Source organism: Corythoichthys intestinalis, chromosome 21 (assembly GCF_030265065.1).
Source record: "Corythoichthys intestinalis isolate RoL2023-P3 chromosome 21, ASM3026506v1, whole genome shotgun sequence".
NCBI classification, from domain to species: Eukaryota; Metazoa; Chordata; class Actinopteri; order Syngnathiformes; family Syngnathidae; genus Corythoichthys; species Corythoichthys intestinalis.
In genome coordinates, this window is record NC_080415.1 from 32,539,439 (window position 1) to 32,560,346 (window position 20,908).

At 36.8% G+C, this 20,908-nt stretch overlaps 2 protein-coding genes across 3 annotated transcripts in view; one reads left to right on the forward strand and one right to left on the reverse strand.

Moving 5' to 3' along the window:
- LOC130909735 (glycylpeptide N-tetradecanoyltransferase 1-like) overlaps positions 1 to 20,908 on the reverse strand; it is a 305,690-nt gene that overhangs the window by 218,335 nt on the left and 66,447 nt on the right. Inside the window, exons 2-4 of the mRNA XM_057826515.1 lie at positions 9,471 to 9,642; positions 9,255 to 9,382; positions 7,792 to 7,983 (exon numbers count right to left, since the gene is read on the reverse strand). The gene's annotated coding sequence lies outside the window, so the exon portion shown is untranslated. The remainder of the gene's footprint in view (positions 1 to 7,791; positions 7,984 to 9,254; positions 9,383 to 9,470; positions 9,643 to 20,908) is intronic.
- The window catches only part of pcdh15b (protocadherin-related 15b), a 268,709-nt gene that overhangs the window by 60,814 nt on the left and 186,987 nt on the right, over positions 1 to 20,908 (forward strand). The window contains exons 3-6 of one of the 2 annotated variants that reach the window (XM_057826514.1): positions 9,568 to 9,582; positions 11,170 to 11,235; positions 20,098 to 20,258; positions 20,341 to 20,496. In XM_057826514.1, the coding sequence (XP_057682497.1) occupies positions 9,568 to 9,582; positions 11,170 to 11,235; positions 20,098 to 20,258; positions 20,341 to 20,496 (398 nt within the window). The remainder of the gene's footprint in view (positions 1 to 9,567; positions 9,583 to 11,169; positions 11,236 to 20,097; positions 20,259 to 20,340; positions 20,497 to 20,908) is intronic. The other variant, XM_057826513.1, reaches the window with a different exon arrangement.

The following is a 20,908-nucleotide window of genomic DNA, read 5'->3' on the forward strand; positions in this document are numbered from 1 at the left end:
TAAGGTTGCTCTTGATCCGATTAGATTATCGGAAATCAGGCCCGATCATGTCATTTTTAGAAGATCAGAATCGTGAAAAAGAAAATTTTTAATCGAGTTAATCACAGCTTAAAAATTAATTCATCGTAATTAATCGCAATTCAAACCATCTCTCAATGATGCAATACTTTTCTGTAAAATATTGTTGGAATGGAAAGATAAGACTCAAGACGGATACACACATTCAACATACTGTACATAAGTACTGTATTTGTTTATTATAACAATAAATCAACAAGATGGCATTAACATTATTAACATTCTGTTAAAGCGATCCATGGATAGAAAGACTTGTTTGTAGTTCTCAAAAGATAAATGTTAGTACAAGTTATAGAAATTTTATATTAAAACCCCTCTTAATGTTTTCGTTTTAATAAAATTTGCAAAATTTTCAAACAAAAAGTAAACTAGTAGCTCGCCATTGTTGATGTCAATAATTACACAACGCTCATGGTGCTGAAACCCATAAAATCAGTCGCACCCAAGCGCCAGCGGAGGGCGAAAAAACACCAAAAAACACAAGTAACAAATGGACATGACACTGTGCTGTCATTTTAATCTGTTTGAGCGGGGCATGTGCGTTAAATGCGTCAAAAATTTTAACGTGATTGATTTAAAAAATTAATTACTGCCCGTTAACGCGATCATTTTGACAGCCCTGATTAAAAAAATAAATAAATAAAAAATACAGGCTACAAAGAAATTTAAAAAAAAAAAAGATTTACATACTGTATATATCGTCAAAAAAACAAAAAAAAAAACAAACACAATTCATATTCTGTGCTACGCAAATTTTTTAAATGATCGGAATTGAGTAGGATTTTTTTTTTTTTAACGGCTTCAAACCAACATAATCAAGATTGACAAGGATATTGTTAAAAGAAACCTAATAAATGCATGTGTTGTGATAAATTATTAAATGAACGAATTGCTGAGCTATCGGATCGGTGCTCGGCAGATCCTCAAAATCAGGTGACTCGGACTCCAATTCGGCTGCAAAAATATGTAATCGAGATAACTAATATAAATTGTTATTACCATATTATTTTGTAATTACATATGAGCAATGAACTATATTTGCTGTATTTATTTATAGATTATCGTAAATGGCTACAAAGCAACAAAGTAATAGACGGACAAAGATATTGTCAAAAAAAAAAAAAAAGCCAAAGAAAATGAATATTTTGTACTATGCAACATTTTTAAAAGAACGGAATTGAGTGGAAAAAGATCGTGTTTATAAGATTTTTTTTTTTAACTGCAACAAAGCAACACATTTTCAAAAGCAACCCAACAAATGCATGTTTAGTAATAACTTATTAAATCAATTATTAATTATGAATTTTTCTTAATGAACTATATCTGCAGATCCTCAAAATCAGGAGACTCTGACTCCATTTCGGCTGCAAAGATATGTCATCGAGACAATATGTACCGTTATTACTATATTATTGTTTTGTAATTACATATGACGAATAAACTACATTTGATATATTTACTATATTTTTTATTGGCTGAAAAGCAACAAAAGAACAAAAGTGGACAAGAATATTCTCCAAAGAAACCCATACAATGCATGTTTGCAAAATCAGGAGACTCGGACTCCAGTTCAGCTGCAAAAATATGTAATTGGGACAACTTATACTGTTATTACTATGTTATTGTTTTGTAATTACATATGACCAATAAACTACATTTGATATATTTACTATATTTTTTATTGGCTAAAAAGCAACAAAAGAATAAAAGTGGACAAGAATATTCTCCGAAGAAACCCATACAATGCATGTCTGCAAAATCAGGAGACTCTGACTCCAGTTTGGCTGCAAAAATATGTAATCGAGAAAACATATACTGTTATTACTATGTTATTGTTTTTAATTACATATGACGAATAAACCACATTTGATATATTTACTCTATTTTTTATTGGCTAAAAAAGCAACAAAAGAATAAAAGTGGACAAGAATATTCTCCAAAGAAACCCATACAATGCATGTTTTGTGATAAATTATTAAATGAATAAATTGCTGACGTATTAGATCGATACTCTGTATTGGCAGATCCTCAAAAATCAGGTGACTCGGACTCCAATCCAGCTGCAAAATTATGTGACCGAGAAAACTGTAAAATATATTGTTATTACTATGTTGTTACTATGTAATTACATATGACCAATAAACTACATTTGAAATATTTTAAATCTATTGGCTAAAAAGCAACAAAAGAATAAAAAAGGACAAGAATATTGTCCAAATTAACTCATGGATCGCATGTTTTGTGATAAATTATCAAATGAATAAATTGCTGATGTATCAGATCAATACTCTGTATCGACAGGTCCTCAAAAATCGGGACTCGGACCCCAATTTAGCTGCAAAAATATGTGATTGAGACAACTATAAAATATATTGTTATTACTATGTTGTTACTATGTAATTACATATGATAAACTACATTTGAAATATTTTTAATCTATTGGCTAAAAAGCAACAAAAGAATAAAAAAGGACAAGAATATTGTCCAAATTAACTCATGGATCGCATGTTTTGTGATAAATTATCAAATGAATAAATTGCTGATGTATCAGATCAATACTCTGTATCGACAGGTCCTCAAAAATCGGGACTCGGACCCCAATTTATCTGCAAAAATATGTGATCGGGACAACTCTAATATACATTGTTATTACTATGTTATTATTTTGTAATTACAATACACAAAATTTGGTTATTTTTTAAATAGATTTTTTAATGGCTACAAAGCAACAAAATAATCAAGATGGACAAGGATATTTTCAAATTTTTTTTTTTTTAAATAAATTACTAAATAAATTACCAATGTACAAAAAAATCAGTACTTGGTATCTGCAGAGTCTACAAAATAAGGTGACTTGGACTCAAACCCAGATGCAAAAATATGCAATCGGGACAACTCGAGTCCAAACACTATTTTTTAGCATTGTTTGCCGAGAGACTATTGTAAAAAATAATTGGTGAGTCGTCAACTATCAAAAGACTTCTTTGTAGCAGCCCTAATGGACAGTCGGTAATAGATGAGTAGCATTGCCTAACACTGAATGAAGACGCAGTCAGGCAAGAGATGTGCATCTGTCATGCACACACACCCAAACAAATGCACTCTCAAAGGCCAGCTGGTCCTGTAACTACTAACTATTGTTACAATACACAATCACAAAGCGTGAAAAGGAGCGAGTGGAAAATTCTCTTCCAGTGTTTGAGCTTCAAGCGTTGGGCGAATGAACACACCAAATATGTGTTCCTTATGTCTACAATACTGCTTTTAAAGCTTAGAGCCAATGCAGAAGGGACAGCAAAATGGTTTGATGTTATTTGATTCCAATTGAAGGAACCCGCGGGACTTGCTACGTTGGATTTATAAGCGTGCTTTTCAGTATGTTAGCATTGCCAAAAATGGATTCAGTGAGTTTTTGGATAAAACCGGATGTGTCAAAATCAAACACAATCTGGTCTGTGATGTGGGTTCTGTGTTTCTCTCCTTACAAACAGTAACTTTTGAGAAACAATGTGAAATTAATGAAGGAAGGGAGCAAGACCAAGGCTTGCCTGAGTTAATTTCAGACATGTAGACTCAAGACTGGTCTGAAGTAGGTACAAGTTTAAGAGTGTGTTACTGCGGAGGGTTGTTGTGTATTTTGGAGCGTTTTAACACTAGAAGTCCCAGAGAATTCTGGTACTCCTACTAGTCCCAAGCAATGGCCGATATGGCCTCTCCCCTGGAAAACCCAGAGGTAGCCAAAATGACCCAAGAGCTGTAGAATTGGCAAGTCATTGTCCGACAGACAACAGCCGTTCATAGGGAAATGCAACCGCTACGCATACATTAAATTCAGACACAATGACCACAATTAATGCTCCATGCCCCTGATTCAGTCCTTCTAAACTATAGACACAATTCCTGCTTTACGTTCAAATTGCAGCTCTAAGACACTTTTTTTCCCCCTTCAAAACAATGCACACATTCGGGCCATTTTTTTTGTCGTTGTGTGGGGAGTATAGGAGAAGTGAGTTAAAAAATATGTAAAAAGTGTCAATCGTCATAAATAAATGTAATTAAATAAATGTAGCTTGACTTGAACTGACACAAACGTTTGGGCCGCAAACCAACAGGATGTATGTCTAGTGGTTGTTTTTACAAGTGAATGGTTGCTGTCTGTCGGACAACAACTTGCTAGTTCAAAAGCACTTCTGTTTTTTTGGGGGGGAAAGGCCAAATCGGCCATTGCTTGGGAATATTAGGAGTATTTGTCTCGGGAAAGGCCGAGTCAGCCTATGCTGGGTTTTCTAGTGTTAAATTGTTTCCTTGTGACATGTAGATTTACTTCTGCTTTTGAAATCAATTACTATACTGTAATTTTCAGACTATAAGCCACAACCCACCAAATTTGACACGAAAACGGCATTAGTTCATAGATAACCCGCACGGGACTATAAGCCGCAGCTGTCCTCACTGTATTATGGGACATTTACACAAAGGATATTAATTGGTAACACTTTATTTGACAGTGGCATCATAAGACTGTCATATGATGAAATGAACCACCATTAAGTTTTGAACCAATTGGCTGCAAAATGAACCACTATGAAGCTTTGAACCAATTGGCTGCAAAGCTTCATTGTGGTTCATTTGGTCTTATGACAGCCGTCTTATGCCAACCAATTGGCTGCAAAGCTTCATTGCTTCAAAAAGCTTCATTTGGCCACCACTGCGCCCTTGGGGGAGACAGTCAACCTCTGCTGCCATCTGCTGACAACACTGTTGTCATCCAACGTGCCTCCTAGAATGCACTGCAGCGCTAAAGATGTAAATAAAAATAAAAATTCATGTTCTGTGCTAATTATGTCTTCAGTTGATGTTCCAGTTGTTTCATTAATTGCTAGTTATGTTATTTGGTAACACTTTATTTGACAGTAGTGCCATAAGACTGTCATAAGACCATCAAAGTTATGGTTTTATGGCAGTTTTATGACGCCGCTGTCAAAGTGTTACCTATTAACCCAAATAACCCACTGGACTAAAAGCCACAGGACTCAAAATGAGGGAAAAAAGTAGCGGCTTATAGTCTGAAAATTACGGTGAGTACTTTCCCATAATGTACTTAGGAATCGGCTCTGGAAAATATTGTCTAAGTTGTACTTTGGCAGTGATTTCTGTGGACAAACATGTCATTCATTTATCATTGAGTAAATATACGATTAATTCTTAATTAATTTGTTTCATTGATACAAAAATACAATAGTTTTCACTTTTTTAGGAAGAACTTCATCTCCCATGATGCTCATTGGTGAATTGTAGTTCCAGTACAATGTGTCCACCACAAACCCAAAACGTAAATATGCTTAAGATTGTAAAAGGGAAACATCTTGAACAAGAGATTGTCATTTGGACAACTGTTATTCTGATCTGGCAACCGTACTAGTGAGGTCATTCGTTGAGAGCCTGCTGACCTATGCTGTGTCAAAGTGGCACTAAAGCTGCACAGAAGCAGACATGAGACAGCAGAGGGTGATCAAAGCAGCACAAGAGGTCATCGACTGCCCCGTTCCTCCTTTGTCCACCAACTAGAAACAAGGAAGGGCAAGGAGCATCATAAAAGACTAGACACGCACCAGCTTCCATCTCTTCAACCTTGTGCCCTCTAGCAGGCGCTACACGACCATAACAACCAAAACAAACAGACCGAGTTTCTTTCCGAGAGCTGACATCATACTGAAGTTAGCACTGCTAATGCTACAATTATGTCATGTGCATCCCACTAAAGCCGCTTTCATCCATATTGAAACACCATTAAATTCCTGGGATTTATACAGGTAGCCCTTGTGTGTGAAAGCAATTTCCCGGGTTGACTGACAAAGAGATTACACGGACATTTACCGGGTCGCGTCTTAGTACCATATTTTTTCATAGTTTGGCTGGGGGTGCGACTTATACTCGGGAGCGGCTTACAGTGGGGAAAATAAGTATTTAGTCAACCACTAATAGTGCAAGTGCCTGTACTTGTCAACATGGGTAAACCTTAACCATGAGAGACAGAATGTGGAGAAAAAAAAACAATCACATTGTTGGATTTTTAAAAGAATTTGCAAATCATGGTAGAAAATAAGTATTTGCTCCATACCAAAAGTTCATCTCAATACTTTGTTATGTACCCTTTGTTGGCAATAACGGCGGCCAAACGTTTTATGTAACTCTTCACAAGATTTTCACACACTGTTGCTGGTATTTTGGCCCATTCCTCCATGCAGATCTCCTCTAGAGCAGTGATGTTTTGGGGCTATCGTTGGGCAACACGGACTTTCAACTCCCTCCACAGATTTTCTATGGGGTTGAGATCTGGAGACTGGCTAGGCCACTCCAGGACCTTGAAATGCTTCTTACGAAGCCACTCCTTTGTTGCCCTGAATGTGTGCTTAGGATCTTTGTCATGCTGAAAGACCCAGCCACGTCTCATCTTCAATGCCCTTGCTGATGGATGGAGATTTTCACTCAAAATCTCTCAATACATGGCCCCATTCATTCTTTCCTTTACACAGATCAGTCGTCCTGGTCCCTTTGCAGAAAAACAGGCCCAAAGCTTGATGTTTCCACCCCCATGCTTTACAGTGGGTATGGTGTTCATCGGATGCAATTCAGTATTCTTTCTCCTCCAAACACGAGAACCTGCGTTTCTACCAAAAAGTTCTATTTTGGTTTAATCTGACCATAACACATTCTCCCAGTCCTCTTCTGGATCATCCAAATGCTCTCTAACGAACCGCAGACGGGCCTGGACGTGTACTGGCTTCAGCAGGGGGACACGTCTGGCAGTACAGGATTTGAGTCCCTGGCGGCGCATTGTGTTACTGATAGTAGCCTTCGTTACTGTGGTCCCAGCTCTCTGTAGGTCATTCACTAGGTCCCCCCGTGTGGTTCTGGGATTTTTTGCTCACCGTTCTTGTTATCATTTTGACGCAATGGGGTGAGATCTTGCATTGAGCCCCAGATAGAGGGAGATTATCAGTGGTCTTGTATGTCTTCCATTTTCTAATAATTGCTCCCACAGTTGATTTCTTTACACCAAGCGTTTTACCTATGGGGGAAGTCGATGTGATGTCACGATGATGTCACCTCGCTTAGCAACGTGTCGCCATTTTGTGAAGGGGGAACGCACAGCTAAACATTCCATAGACAAACGTCTGAAATTCATGTATTTCAGGTGTGTTTTGCGTCTTTTTTCCTAAAAACGTCTTAAACGTGGCTTACTATTATCATGAGTCACTGCCGAAATCCACGAGGAAGCGATGCAATTTAAAATTAGCGGCTTACAAAGCTGCTGATACAAAGTCGCAGCTGATAGCTGGATAAACAAAGGAATGGCCTGCAGTGGAGTTCAGAAACATCTACAACTACCTCATCAAGTCACCCAGTAAGTTGACCTTTATCATTTACTTGGAATATGTACTGTGTGGAACTGAGAAAATTGGTATTATATACGAAGTGATTATTTCTGCCGTAACCGGTAATTCGCCTCCAAGCGTTATTTAGCCGTGAGCACGTCACGGCAAAATAACCAATTCCCACCAAGTCAATAATATACCGATTGAGTAATCAGAGCAGTTCACGGCAAAAGAAAAATAACGCTTTGCGAGTTGCCGGTTCCGGTAATAATAATCACTGCCTAGTCTATTGAATCCTCGCAGCTAATTGGGGCAAAAATTAAAGTTTACTCACCAGTAATAAAATGTCGGTTGCAAACGTAAATGTGCTTGGAATTAGGTTCCCAAAGGCGAAAATAGTCCACGGAGCCGTCTTCTTTTATTGTTCCTCGATTAATTGCTCTCAGCCATTTGTTTCACCTTTTCTTCTCACGTGGAAGAATGAAGAACTTCAACTGCAGCTTCGAACTCTTCCTTGTGTGACAACCTGCAACACAGCAACTTTTAGTCATTCCGACGGAAAAAAGACCGCAAATAAAATGAAAGTTAAACGCGTTTGTATTACAATGCACGACAGAGCAACTGCTTGTGACTCGTCTTTTGCCCCATTGTCAATATGGCGGCGCTTTGTTGTGGCTGGTGATGTCATTAAATGCCCGGATGTCCGACTTCCTCTATTGCAGATTCAGTCTTCCCAGCCTGGTGCAGATCTACAATTTTGTCTCTAGTGTCCTTCGACAGCTCTTTGGTCGTGGCCATAGTGGAGTTTGGAGTGTGACTGACTGAGATTGTGGACAGGTGTCTTTTATACCGATAATAAGTTAAAACAGGTGCCATTACAGGTAACGAGTGGAGCCTCGTTAGACCTCGTAAGAAGTTGGATCTCTTTGACAGCCAGAAATCTTGCTTGTTTATAGGTGACCAAATACTTATTTTCCACTCTAATTTGGAAATAAATTCTTTAAAAATCAAACAATGATTTTCTGTTTTTTTTTCCCCACACATTCTGTCTCACATGGTTGAGGTTTACCCATGTTGACAATTACAGGCCTCTCTAATCTTTTCAAGTAGGAGAACTTGCACAATTGGTGGTTGACTAAATACTTATTTCCCCCACTATAACTCTAAGGCTGCATTGATGGTGCTCGACGCCCAACGTATTTAGACTGGGAACGTTCGTACATTTGAAACCAGAGCATTCGCAGTCACTCTGTCCGATTTTCAGGGCATTTAGATAATCAAATCAAAATAAACAGGAAGTGATCCATAAAAAACCCCAAAAATCAACAGGTAAATGACCTTAAATGGCCCAAATTTACCTCATTGCCTGGCATTGGCTGCCACTGACGGCCGTAGACGTCCAATCCCTTTGAACTGGGAGGGTGGCAGCGAATTAACATTTGTTCATTCGCTGCATCCCTCCCACTTCAAAGAGATTGGACGTCTACTCATGACGAACTCATTCCAAATCACAGCAAAAGCTTGTTTTTCTGTTTATTAGTTTTTTTGTAGAATACCCGAGAATGATTTCCTGACCAATGTATCAATAATCGTATCGCCATATCGTCATATTATCATTATCGTGAGCTTTGGAAATCGTATCGTGAGGTACCAAGAGGTTCCCACTCCTATTATAAAGTCATGCTGCTGGTCTTTAAATCTTCCCAAGGTTTTAGTTCTGAACACATTCAACAAGAGTAGATTGAATTGGAATTTGGCTTCTACAGAATCAGGAAACAAGATGAAACAGCACACAACTCATAAAAGTATTTCTTAAGAAAAGTGATTGGAGGGCATCTGAATGTTGACGCAGTATCTTTTCTGGCAAGGACGGATGGATCAGCCCCTTTTGAATATTTGAATGTCACATTGGCACCTTCGGACTCCTGTTCGAGTAGGAATAATTAGACAGCAGTCATTTTCAGTTTGGGGAAAAATGTCGTACACGATACTGAAAACCTCAAATGCACTCACAGCCTGAGAATGTATTCCTAATTTCTTCCTTTCCTTTCTTCTTTTTTTCTTTCCTTCATCTTTCCTTTATTCCCAACTGGTTGGTCTTCTGCTGCAGACTGGCAATATGAGGGTGAGAACGCTTTCCTTTCTCCTCTCCTTCTCTATTAATGTTGTGTTTGAAGTATTGACCCTGTAAGTCAACCAATGGAGATTTGTTGAAAGTATGGCTGCCACAATATTCTTTTGATAGTTGAATAATGTTGTTTTTTTTTTTTTTTTTGCTATGAGTCGACTAATCTTGTCAGTATATAAAATTCATGGTATTTGTTATTTTACAGAAATCAGAATATTTATTGTATTTTTTTCCTTTTCTGCTATTTTTTTCAACATTCAACAGGAAAAAAAGTACAGCAATTTGAAATTTACAGAAATAAATTAATATTTACATTTCCCCCTTTTTTCATTGAAAAAATATTTTAATACTATTGAAAATTTAAAATTAAAAATATATAAGCTTTGCTGTTTATTTGTAAATTTAAAAATATATGTACTGGAAATTTTAAAATTAAAAAATGATTATTTTTGCTCTTTTATCCATTCTTTTTTTTTTTTTTTTTTTTATTATTAAAGATGTTTAAAAAGTTAAAAAATAATGAGAACATTAACCGTTTTTCCTTTTTTTAATTTCAAGTTTTATAATTAAAAAGATATTTTAAAAAATATATATTTTTTAAAATTAATTAAAAATAAGATTTACTGTTTTATTGATACATTTAAACAAATATATTGGATATTTTAAAATGAAAAAATGATTTGCTGTTTTATCTTTTTTTTTTTCATGTATATTTTTTTTTTAATAAAAAAAAAAAATGAGAATATTACCAGTTTTTTTTTCCTTTATTTTTTTTATTTCAAGTTTTTGATTTAAAAAAAATATTTTAATACTATTAAACATTTCTAAATTAGACATAAGATTTACTGTTTTATTTGTAAATTTGAAAATATATATTGGACATTTTTTAAATGAAAAAATTACTATATTTGCTGTTTTATCCTTTTAAAAAACATTTAAATTGTTTAAAAAAAGAAATAAAGACTATTTACTGGGTTTTCCTTTTTTATTAAGTTTTTGAATTACAAAATATGTAAATGCTATTAAACATTTTAAAATTAAAAATAAGATTTACGGTTTATTTGTAAATTAAGAAAATATAGGAAATTTTTAAATGAAAAAAAAAAAGATCATATTTGCTGTTTTATCCTTTCCTTTTTTTAAATTCAAAATATTTAAATAATAATAATAATAATAATAATAATGATGAGAGTATTAACTGGTTTTTCCCTTTTTTTTTTTTTTTTTTTAAATTTCAAGTTATTTAAAAAAAAAAATATATATATATATATATATATGTACTGCTGTATTCCATTTTCTAGTTAAAAAACATTTAAAACTAAATTGGAGAATATTACTAATTTATATACCGACACTGATATCCAAACTACCCCAGTCCAAATGATTTGGACGTCTATCGAAGTCAATGGCATCCAATGAGTTACGAAACTTCAGTATATTTAGACAAATCTAAGATAAACAAAATTTCAAAACAATTAATCGACTGCCAAAATAATTGTTCACTAATTTGATCATTTATTAAGCCTTAGGTAAAAGTAAAAGAACTGTGTTTGCTAACAATGACATATTTTCTTTTTATGACAGAATGTAAACTCTCTCGGTCGGGCCCTCCTGCTACCATTGTCGCCATAGATGAGGAGAGTCCCAACGGTAAGTCACGCTAATGTCAAAACGCGCCCTCCGAACTTTAAGCTAGTCCCCATTCTTGAGCAAACAGGCGAGAAGATGTCGACCTTTTCGACAGCTGCCAATTGGCGAGGCGTGTAACCTGCGCCGGTTAATATTCATGAAGCCTCTGCCTGCCATGCCGTTGCTGGAGGCGCGTCTCGTTCTCCGCAATTTTGGCTCAGGTGTCAGTGGGAGCGCACAGTGGGTAAGAGTGGCTAAATCTTCATGCTACACCTGAGTCTGACTCTTGACGAGGCTAAATGTTGCCATGGCTCTTCTTTCGCGACGGGTGCGATGTATAGCTAGCCGCATTCGTAGCCTTAACCTCAACCTGGTCTGACAATCAGTGTTGCTTTTGGCAGCCCTTTTAATTTTCGTCTTAGTCTTTTGGACGATAATACTTATTAGTCTTAGTCATATTTTAGTAATTATTATTATTATTATTTCGAATGAACATTGACAGATGAGCACATATTGTAGCATCTACAAGGTCAATGCCTGAAAATACACACTCAACAGGAAAACAGTACATTATTGTCATTGAATTATACCCAAATGGACGCCAAGAACTGTATGAAAAAAGGTTGTCCGAGAATTTAGGAGGACGTTCGCTGTTAGCATTAGCCTAATGTCAACGTGAACGTGAATATTATGCTAATGCAATGAGTTACATTTAGTGTGTGATGATCGCTCAGCACGACCTTTAAAGGCTAAAGCAACATTCCATATCCTCTCTTGCCAAGATAAGAAAACAAATCTTACCGTGTAAGCATGCGTGCAAGCCTCGAGACTGGAGAGGACATTGCACTAATGAGTGGGGGCAGGGGGGAGCCAGCACATCACATGAGTGACACAAACACACTGCTACGATGCAGACCAACTACACATAAAATGTCACACATCGTGAACATATGACGGAAAATTGTCTCGTTCTCGTTTTGTCAGACGAAAACTGGCATTCGTCTCATTATATTTTAGTCTCCCAAGACACGTTTTTAGATTGTTATCATCTTGTCATCGTCTTAAAAAAAAAATTGGTTGTCAACTATGACAAAAATATTTCTTTAACGAACACTGCTTGTAAGCCACACTCCCGCCCTAACATCAACTACGCCACGCCACGACATTTTGCAAGCCACGCCCCCGTCTTGCAGGGCGCACACGGATACAATTGCAAATTAAAGAGGAAATACCGCACTAGTGGGAGAGTGTGTAGCATCATAGCGTGGTGCTGTGATCCTGCAAATAATGTAGCGTAAATTAAGGCGGGTCAGCCCATCCCAACTCGATGCCGAGCCAACTGGAGTGTATAAAAAAAATGCATAGGTGAAAATTAAACCACAAAAGGGAACTGAGTGGTACCCCAATTCACACAGGCGCTTGATCGCTTTCACTTTCTTAACTTCTTTGACTGTCGAATTGTCGCCACTTCCAGGAGAGTGAGACTCATGAAACAGTCGCCCCGTCTCAGCCACTGTTCTAAGCTCACACTGGTCTGCTTCCCACGATTTTCGAGCGGATCAATGTTCGTTTGTTAGGTCCGAACTAGAGTTTGAATGTGCTTTCACATTTAAAAAATGAAGCGGACTACGAAAAAGAAATCTGTTTAAAAAGGACCATAGAGTGCTAGTGTGAAAGCGCCCTAACTCCGACATAATTTTTTTTTTTCCCTCCAACGTATTCGCCATCTGACTGCGTGCACTGAACCATCATGTACGTACCCTGACGATACAGGACAAATACAGTTACACAGGGCCATCCCGAATAAAAAGGAGACGGAAAGCTTAGGTTAGAACAATTTTCAGGGCCTGTATTGTGTAGTCTAGTATTGCACTGTATAGCTCCCTTCCATTCTGCTTGCAAGTTTCCAAAAAATCTGACTGCCTTCTCTCATTATTTTGTGTAATTTTTTGGGCTGTCAAAATTATCGCGTTAACGGGCGTTAATTTTTTAAAAATTAATCACGTTAAAATATTTGATGCAATTAACGCATGCACTGAATGACCATCTCGCACATTGCCTCAAACAGATTAAATGAGGCCGTGAAGAGAATGCCACCGGCCGCTTGGGGGCAGCACCGTTCCATACTAATGTTATTTCTTCTAAACGTGGGAGAATTAGTAGTTGTGAGATGTTTATGCTGTATGCACAATGCAATGCAAATTGCTATTTGTGTTCCACACATATTTCGGTAAGTTTTCTTTCTTTTAGTGGCAATTATGTGTCTCTTGTTGTATTTTGGGTGAGATATGTGCAGAGATATATATCTTATAAAGGCGAGTTGACACAGGCGTTCTTTGGACCGCGCAGTTTATTGGCATAAGCTTCTCCTTCACAACAAAAGTATCATTTAGTGAAAGCACAACAAAAATAATATTCCTATCTCTCTCAAAAAAAAAAATGTTCACAAAAAGAAAAGCACTTCAGTCTATAGTAATGAGGCCCTATTCTCACAGTTAAACAACAATGCAAAATGAACTGGCATTCCATATCAAAATAGCTATGCAAAATACACGTAAAACTTACTTCGAATTTGGTCACTCTATTCTTATTATTGTTATTTTTATTCTTATTATTATTATATTAACTACTTTTGATGGAAAATTTTACAAATTTTATTAAAACGAAAACATGAAGAGGGGTTTTGACATAAAAATACTATAACTTGTAACTATAACATTTGTCTTTTATGAACTACAAGTCTTTCTATCCGTGGATCAATTTAACAGAAAGAATGTTAATAATGCCATTTGTGGATTTATTGTTACAATAAACAAATACAGTACTTATGTACAGTATGTTGTATGTATATGTCCGCATTGTGTCTTATCTTTCCATTCCAACAATAATTTACAGAAAAATATGGCATATTTTATAGATGGTTCGAATTGCGATTAATTGTGATTAATTACGATTAATTAATTTTTAAGCTGTAATTAACGCGATTAAAAATTTTAATCGTTTGACACCCCTAGTAATTTTATAAACGTCACCCTAAGGATTAATATTTGAATTTGACATTTAATTGGTCCTTCGAGCCGGATTGCGAAATACCCGGAGTTCCCAAAGGCTGATTCGACATCCAGTCAAGTCGGTGCAGAGCCTCGGTTTGTGAGGTACTGGCATCACCTGCATAACTGGGGACCGAGGGTTGGGGCAAAGGCTTGTGGGTACATTCAGTTTTGTCACTCAGACAGAGGAAGACAAAAATCAAAACACTAGGTTTACATAAACTACCTTTCACGCTTGATCTCATTTCATTTCTCTCCTTGCTTCATTATAGGAGATGGTTCTTTTTCCTACCGATTCCCAGATGTTATGATCTGCTTCTAACATTTTTTTGTAAAAATCCGGCGCATAGTCTTCAAAGAGCCTCTAATCACAGTCACTGCAAGGTGAATCAGTTCTTCACAATGTAATTGTTTCATCAGTGCCATGTGTTTTTTCTGGACTGGGCAGCACCAAATCGACCGATCTTGAATTTTTGGATCTCATTTCCAATACTATATAAAAGTCAATTTCACCAGATTTACCTCTCGCTTCCAACTTAATTCACCACAGCAGTGAATCACATCAAAGCGTTTGACATTGTTTCCATGGGAGCACGAAAGACCGTGGCCCAATTTAGTGTCAGATATTAGATTGTGCAGATGTTGTATGTGGAAGCACATCAAGAACAAAGCAAAGTGCAGGTTTTTATTACCCTGCTGAGGCAGATGGCTGCTGCATTGCTACATTTAGCGTGTTTTTTTGTTTGGGGTGAGTCGCTTTTAATGGCAAACATTGACAGTGACAGATGTCAAATCCATTTTGATTGGGATGGCTGACATTGCATGATCCTGTTTCAGTGCCATTGACGGATTGGACGTCTATTGCCGTCAATAGCAGTGAATGAGTATACAGTGGGGCACATAAGTATTTAGTCAACCACTAATTGTGCAATTTCTTCCACTTGAAAATATTAGAGAGGTCTGTAATTGTCAACATGGGTAAACCTCAACCATGAGAGACAGAATGTGGAAAAAAAAAAAACAGAAAATCACATTGTTTGATTTTTAAAGAATTTATTTGCAAATCATGGTGGAAAATAAGTAGTTGGTCAATACCAAAAGTTCATCTCAATACTTTGTTATGTACCTTTGTTGGCAGTAATGCAGGCCAAACGTTTCTGTAACTCTTCACAAGCTTTTCACAAACTGTTGCTGGAATTTTGGCCCATTCCTCAATGCAGATCTCCTCTAGAGCAGTGGTGTTTTGACTTTCAGCTCCCTCCACAGATTGTCTATGGGGTTGAGATCTGGAGACTGGCTAGGCCACTCCAGGACCTTGAAATGCTTTTTACGAAGCCACTCCTTTGTTGCCCTGGCTGTGTGTTTGGGATCATTGTCATGCTGAAATACCCAGCCATGTCTCATCTTCAATGCCCTTGCTGATGGAAGGAGATTTTTACTCAAAATATCTCGATACATGGCCCCATTCATTCTTTCTTTAGAGAGATCAGAGATTAGAGAGACCTGGTCCCTTTACAGTAAAACAGCCCCAAAGCATGATGTTTCCACCCCCATGCTTCACAGTGGGTATGGTGTTCTTCGGATGCAATTCAGTATTCTTTCTCCTCCAAACACGAGAACCTGTGTTTCTACCAAAAAGTTTGGAGTGTGACGACTGAGGTTGTGGAGAAGTGTATTTTATACCAATAATGAGTTAAAACAGGTGCCATTAATACAGGTAACGAGTGGAGCCTCGTTAGAAGAAGTTAGAACGCTTTGACAGCCAGAAATTTTGTTTGTTTGTAGGTGACCAAATATTTATTTTCCACTCTAATTTGGAAATAAATTCTTTAAAAATCAAACAATGTGATTTTCAGTTTTTTTCTCCCCGCACATTCTGCCTCTCATTGTTGAGGTTTACCCATGTTGCCTCTCTAATTTTTTCAAGGAGTAGAACTTGCACAATTGGTGGTTGACTAAATACTTATTTGCTCCACTGTATATGTAAATATATACTTTTTTTTTTTTATGTTTAGAAATAATAATTGGAATTTGTGTTTATTGCTGTCAATAGTAATGAATGAGTTAATGGTGAATATTATACATCTATTGACGATTAACCGATTAACTCGAGTAATTCAAATACAAAAAAGATTCAAATTGAATTTTGCTGCTTTGAGTTTTCGATTAATTATAGACGCCGTTGTAATGGTTTGTTTTGAAAGTGTTTTCATTTAGTTTTATTAATTTGAGTGGACACACTGCCCTCTAGTGGCAACAGTGAATATGAGATAACTCATGTGACGTGGCTGAATTCAGTTGCTCCCTGTTAAGACTAACATAAGCTAGTTTTTTTTTTTTTTTTTTTTTTTTTTTTTGGAGCAAATTTTTTTTAATGCATTTGTTAGTTTATAGGTGTATTTGGCCGTTTTTGTGGGAATATGCGTTTGAACCATTTGTTAAAAGCATTGTAAAGAAATGTTAGCATTATATAGCATTTAAACTAGCGGACTTTGCTATGTAAGTCAGCCAATTGTTCTTTTGTTTAACTTAGATCCTCATTTATTTATTTTTATACCGGCTGAGGCTCAGCTTAGGCATTTAAACCTTTTATGTTCCTTATCCGATTATTCGATTATTCAAACTAAAATAACTAAAATAATCGATAGCTGCGGCCTAGATCTATATATGTTTAATAATGATTAAAATTAGGGCTGTCAAAATTATCGCGTTAACGGGCGGTAATTCATTTTTTTAATTAATCACGTTAAAATATTTGACGCAATTAACGCACATGCCCCGCTCAGACAGATTTAAATGACAGTACAGTGAACTGCCCACTTGTTAATTGTGTTTTATGGAGTTTCGCTGCCCTCTGCTGGCGCTTGGGTGCGACTGATTTTATAGGCTTCAGCACCCATGAGCATTGTGTAAGTAATTATTGGCATCATCAATGGCGGGCTACTAGTTTATTTTTTGATTGAAAATTGTACAAATTTTAGTAAAACGATAACATTAAGAGGGGTTTTAATATAAAATTTCTATAACTTGTACTAACATTTATCTTTTAAGAACTACAAGTCTTTCTATCCATGGATCACTTTAACAGAATGTTAATAATGTTAATGCCATCTTGTTGATTTGTTATAATAAACAAATACAGTCCTTATGTACCGCATGTTGAATGTATATATCCATCTTGTGTCTTATCTTTCCATTCCAACAATAATTTACAGAAAAACATGGCACATTTTATAGATGGTTTGAATTGCGATTGTGATTAATTACAATGAATTTTTAAGCTGTAATTAACTCGATTAAAAATTTTAATCGTTTGACAGCCCTAATTAAAAGTTTTGTTTTATTCTCAGTTATAATCTTTATTTATATAAAAAATGGGAAAAAACTAATTCATTAAAGAATATCTGATTTCTATAATATAAACTGCAAATAAAGGCTTGTTTCAGTCAGTCAGTGGATTGGACGTCTATTGCAGTCAAAGGCAGGCAATTTTAATTTATGGAATTTAAAAAATGGAGAGAAAAAAAAAAAAAAAAGTAAATGTTTCCTGATTCCTGTAATATAAGCTGCACATAACGGCTTTTAAAAGACGCTTAATGGGTTGGACGTCTATTGCTGTCAATGGCAGGCAATTTTGATTCATGAAACAACATCAAAACGTTGCAACAGTCGGAAGGTTCTTGATGTGTTCCCCAAGGTCGATTTTATATGCGCTCAATGTAAAACAGCTCATTTTTAAAGCAACTCTGGTTAGTTTTCCAATGACTTAACAGTCGACGTGGCAGGAATGCTTCAATCTGTGGTCAAACACAGAATAGTGGCTTGATTAATAATGCAGGGCCCAGGGTACGGTAATGGCTCTCTAAAGATATGCAGTGCAACGTACGTACTTTCAAGTAAGTTTCACTTGAAAACACATTTCTGTTCCAAGGCGCCCCTCTCAGGGCATTAGGTAGCGCTTATTTTTCATCTTTTAGTTGATGACTGCGTCTGCTAGCCTCCTTGTGAAAATGATCTGCCAGATTATAGGGCAACACACCACCGTTTACAGAAGAATGTATAAACTCGTACTGCTGGTCTACAAAACATTCCTTGGTTTTGGACCAAAATAAGTGCTTGATTTATTTAACTTCTGTGAAGCCTCTAGGAACCGATCTGCTGCGTGTTCCAAGTAGAGCTCCAACTAATGATTATATCTATAATCGATTAATAATCGCCCAATTAATTAACGATTAATCGATAAATTGGATGAATGTCACTTCTTTCATTTACCTTCACAATTTCACTTGAGGCATGTTGTAATTAACAATGAAGACAAAATCCAATTTCAAAGCACACTCTCTTGTATGACAGTTTACAGTTTGAATGGGAGTTTTTGTTGAGACTTGCCTGTTATATGACTGGGTTTATGTGTGTATTTTTTATGAAAAGAAATTTATTATCACCTTTACTATCGAACAATAACTCAAGTGCTTATATGCTTCTCCAAAATAATACAAGGGGACGCTTAGGACACTGATTAGCATCATCGCTAACTAGCTTAGCCCTCCGTGATAAGTAGTAACGTCTCATCATCAACGAATTCAAGATTGATTGAGTTTTATTTCGAGCAATAACAACAAAAAACAACAAGTATGGAAAAAATAAACAAAATAAAATAAAACAGTAATGATGATTGTAACAAAAATAGTAATACATACAAGTTTAGCTCAAAAAGAAGTGGGAAGAAGCCGAGCTTTTTTGTGTCCCACCCCCATATCACTCCAAAAATTCCATAGGAATGCAGTCACTTCCCTACAACAGCTGTACTAATCATAATGATTACATCGATATCGAAATTGAGATTTTAACACTAGAAAACCCAGCATAGGCCGACTCGGCCTTTCCCGAGACAAATACATCTAATATTCCCAAGCAATGGCCGATTTGGCCTCTCCTCCAAAAAAAAAAACCCAGAAGTGCTTTTGAACTAGCAAGTCGTTGTCCGACAGACAGCAACTATTCATTTGTAAAAACAACCACTAGACATAAATCCTGTTGGTTTGTGGCCCAAATGTATGTGTCAGTTCAAGTCAAGCTACATTTATTTAATTACATTTATTTATGACGATTGACACTTTTAACATATTTTTTAACTCACTTCTCCTATACTCCCCACACAACGACAGAAAAAAATGGCCCAAATGTGTGTATTGTTTTGAAGGGGGAAAAAAAGTGTCTTAGAGCTGCAATTTGAACGTAAAGCAGGAATTGTGTCTATAGTTTAGAAGGACTGAATCAGGGGCATGGAGCATTAATTGTTGTCATTGTGTCTGAAGTTAATGTATGTGTAGCGGTTGCATTTCCATATGAACGGCTGTTGTCTGTCGGACAACGACTTGCCAATTCTAAAGCACTTGGGTCGTTTTGGACACCCCTGGGTTTTTCGGGGGAGAGGCCATATCGGCCATTGCTTGGGACTAGTAGGAGTACCAGAATTCTCTGGGACTTCTAGTGTTAAGCTTTCCAATGATGTATCACACATGCATATCGGACAATTTTGTAATTTGGCCAAATTGGGGGTCTCAGAGCAGAACTTCAATTCACCTGAGTGTTTTCTGCCATACGACAGTTTCAAAGACTGGTACATCAGTAATTAATGCCAAAGCCAATGACGGGGATAAACTTTAGTTTCAATGGTAAATTGGAAAGAATTTCCCTAACAGCACAACAAACTTATCCAAGTTTTAGTTTTGTGTTTGTATTTCTTGTTCTTATTTTTAATGTGACGTGAAGCACTTTGAATTTTCTTGTGTTGAATTACGCATAAATTTGATGTGTCTAAATTTTTCAGGAACGTTGTTGGTGGAGAACATGCAGATTAACGGCGTGGCTGAAGGTCCGGACCGAACCATCTCTTTGTCTCTAAGGGACAACCACAACTACTGGGTGATTCTGGACCCGTCCAAACAAGCCCTTTACCTTAACAGCACCGGACGGGTACTCGACAGAGATGTATGTAGGCAAACCTGAAGAATGGGGGGGAAAAAATAATCCATTCGTTGCGCTGAAATGGCTACATTTTTTTTCTCCATAGCCCCCATCGTACATCCAGTCCATCGTGGTTCAGGTGCAGTGTACCAACGAACTGGTGGGCACGGTAATACTGCACGAGGTGCGCATCGTCGTGCGGGATCGCAACGACAATAGGCCGCGGTTTCAGCAGCCAAGATACTACGTTGCTGTGAGCGAGGTAACAAACTATGCTTAAAATACACTGCTTGCCCCCTGGCTGTCAACTCAACTGGTGTTTTTAAATTCATTCCCTGCTGATGACAATTGCCACTTTTACATGGAGCCAAATATTCCAATTACAATCGGAATATTTGTTCAAACCGAATAAATGTGTTCCATATAAACACCTCATTCGGAATGAACAGGCCCAAACCGAATGGAATTTCATTCCGATTCACAGGGGTGGAATATTCCTTTTCCCAAACCGATTAGAAGTAAAATTATATCATGTAAACAGGGAAGCGGAATGGTGTCTGGTTGCGTTCTTTCTGCACATGCTCCGTACTGACATGGTGACGTCACTTGGTGACGTAAGTAACGTCACATGCAACATGGCTTCCAAGCACACGCACAGCGCACCCACACAACTT